General features: G+C 41.2%; 1 protein-coding gene across 1 annotated transcript; it reads right to left on the bottom strand.

Annotated features, from left to right (window-relative positions):
• Positions 1–516: 516 nt before the first annotated feature.
• On the bottom strand, positions 517–2,768 carry LOC104947737 (BMP/retinoic acid-inducible neural-specific protein 3-like). The gene is made up of 2 exons (XM_010773820.1): positions 2,751–2,768; positions 517–1,795 (listed from the first exon to the last, which is right to left on the bottom strand). Exons 1-2 carry the CDS (start codon positions 2,766–2,768, stop codon positions 1,025–1,027), a joined length of 789 nt encoding a protein of 262 aa, XP_010772122.1. The 3' UTR covers positions 517–1,024.
• Positions 2,769–2,969: the final 201 nt, after the last annotated feature.

The raw sequence follows: 2,969 nt of genomic DNA on the forward strand, positions 1-2,969 counted from the left end.
GGGGGGGGGGCACAGTTATTTTGGGGGTCGTGGGCTGAAAAGTTTGGGAACCCCTGTTGTAGCTGACCTCTGCCTTTTACTCACTTCCAATCTGCATTGTGTAGTAGCCTAAATCACTGTATTTGAGATTTCATATGTACTGTAAATGATTGTCTTGCTCTGTCCAGATTGCATCATTTCAAGTATACACTAGTTTGCCTTTGGATAACAAGTAATGTTTAACTTAAACAAGGGCTGTTTTTTCTAAAAGATGGGCAGATTTAAAAATCGCCTTTGAAAGGGATATAGGAGAAATGTAGGCGTGTGTCTCAGTTGATTAATCATTACTAATGGAGTAACATGGAGACTAATCAGTGTATCAGTTACCCATCCAAGATCAGTGACAGCTTTAGATTGATGTTTGAAAAGGCTGCTTACAGTGTATGCAATTACTTCATGAAATGTATGTAAAGAAAGCTAGCTAAATGAATGATGACAAATATTCCAACAGCTGGAATTTTTTATAACATGATGTTTTAATATCAATTTATCTACAAAATACTGACTTACACCACTGCATTCTTGTCTTCATGGAAAGTGCACTGTCACTAAAGCAAAATAACATATAAAAGTTACAAACAAACAGACAGTACCATTTTAATTTTACCATAAAATGTCCATTCATTTGGCACTGGTAGTTGCAGTAGAAATGAGCATAGTCATATTGAAACAGGATGGTTCAACTTTTATGAATTGGAATTTGAATTTGTAATGAAGAATTATTGTGTTAAAGAGTTTGTTCTTGTGCGTTTTCTCGGTGATCCACCATCAATCATATAGCACTGAAAAAGGTTGCCACAAAACAGAAACCAAAACAACCCAATAAGTACAATCTTCAGCTGTCCACAGTCGGTTCTCTCCTGATTTATCCTACAGTTAGGTAATCCATAAACACACCCGTAATCATCTCCACCCCACGGGCACTTCATATGTCCAGGAGTTCTCCTTGAGGCTGTGTACAGTCCCGACATCCCTCAAGTATCTGTTAACTGCATAACTTGGTGGTCTCATAATCCATTGTGTTGAGCAGACGTGAGCTGAAAGCCTGTAAAGTGGCATGAATGCGAACCACCTCGCTTGCAGTCATTTTGAGCCGGTGGCGCAGAAGACAAGAAAACAGGTCCAACCTCTGTTGACCAGGAGGGGACAGCCGGTTCACCCGGTCTCGAATTTCCATCAGCTGAAGCATGGCAGTGTCCTGGGACCCTTGGGTGTACGGGTAGTCCAGCTGCAAGATCAAGTCACGGATCGCCTCTGGATCAAAGTGCATGCTGTAGCCAAAGACCTGGATGCTGTTGATCTTCATATAACCCAGGTTCCTAGCGGGATCTGTCACTTCTAACGGCTCGTAATATAAGCTGTCATTCACTCCAGTTTGAGTCTTTATCCTGCTCCGAAGGTAGATATGAATGGTTTCAAAGAATGTCTTCCACTTGTTGCCCAGCGTCAGAGTCCAGTTATAGCACTCGAAAGGCAGGTCCAACTTGGTGGCCTGCCAGTCTGGAAAATTGTTCTCATTGACAGGAATGTACCAGCTCTCTGAGTGGCTCCCTCCGAAGGGGTTGATGTAGAGGGTGAGGACAGGCTCCAGGGTACTGTTCTTTGTAAGGCAGATCTGGAGGGATACTCCCAGCAGCATGTGGACCATGTTGGACTTGTACTTGTTGCTCTTCAGCGTCAGCAGCATCCTCTTTCTCCACGATGGATCAAACCAGCTGTTCAGTCGCATGTCATTGCTGATGAAGATCGCATGGACCTATCAGAGACAGACATGAAGACAGGATAGACTTACAGCAGTCATGAAAACAGTGAATACATGCAGAAGTTAATTGTATCAACATTTTTTTTTAAACTCGCAATCGGGTGTTAAAAAAAGAAGAAAAATCATACATACGGTATGGTATATCTTTTTGCAATGTCTCATAAGGAGACAAAATGCAATAAATCTGGCTAAAATAGGAACAGGCAGATTACAGAAAAAAACACGTTTTATGAAACTTTCGGAAAGGGTGTAGCAGGAGCCAAGTAAGAACCCCATTTTGGGCTTTATGTTATGTTATGAGTTATTTGAATGGAAACGTTCCAACTTGCAAAATGAACTTTAGTTGAAACACACTGAAGGTTGCTCAATTCTCTAATTTCCCCTCCTTGACTCCTCGAATCCTCGGTCCTCCGGTAGTGACCAGGGGCCTCATTTATAAACGTGCGTACGCAAAAGAGATGGTGTATGCCAGTTTCTACGCACTGTTTGCGATTTATAAAAAAATTAATTGACGGGAAAATGTGCGGCCCTCTGACCCATGCGTACGCACTATGCACAAAGAGAGACGAGAAACTGCGACACCGTTGGCAGAAGGAAGAATGGAGAGAAATATGTGGAAATAATACCATAAATAAAATGTTACCTCTCATTTATCATATATGAATAATTCATTTGCAAACATTGATTAAAGCCAATCTTAAAATGATTAAACAAACGCCTGTTTGAGACTCCTCAGTGCACACAAAAACATAACGTTAGCCTAATAGCATAATTGCCCAAGTAATTTTTTGGCCAAATTGTGATATCTGCCTAACTTTACTCTCCTACCACTGCTGCATCACCCTGCCTTATTGCCTATGTCCTCAGCCTATCAGAACGCATTTTAGAGTCCAAAATCACTATCTGCCTAAGTCATCTCTTTGACTTAGGCATTTTTGACGCTACATACAAAGATGGCGGACCGCATGAGACAGAGGGCTCTGTTGACCACAAGTGAAGCATTAGCTCTTCTTTTTGATTCATCTGGTGAACTAGTTCATATTTCTTCAACTTTCTAGACACTAAATGTACTTTCAGTCAATCAAAGGGATTAGGAACTGTGTGTTTAAACTTTTAATCACATTTCTGCGACAAGGTATGATGAAGTAGCAACACTCAGCAACTTTAT

The sequence above is a fragment of the Notothenia coriiceps genome, unplaced genomic scaffold (assembly GCF_000735185.1).
Source record: "Notothenia coriiceps isolate Sejong01 unplaced genomic scaffold, NC01 NC01_scaffold00012979, whole genome shotgun sequence".
Lineage (NCBI taxonomy): Eukaryota > Metazoa > Chordata > Actinopteri > Perciformes > Nototheniidae > Notothenia > Notothenia coriiceps.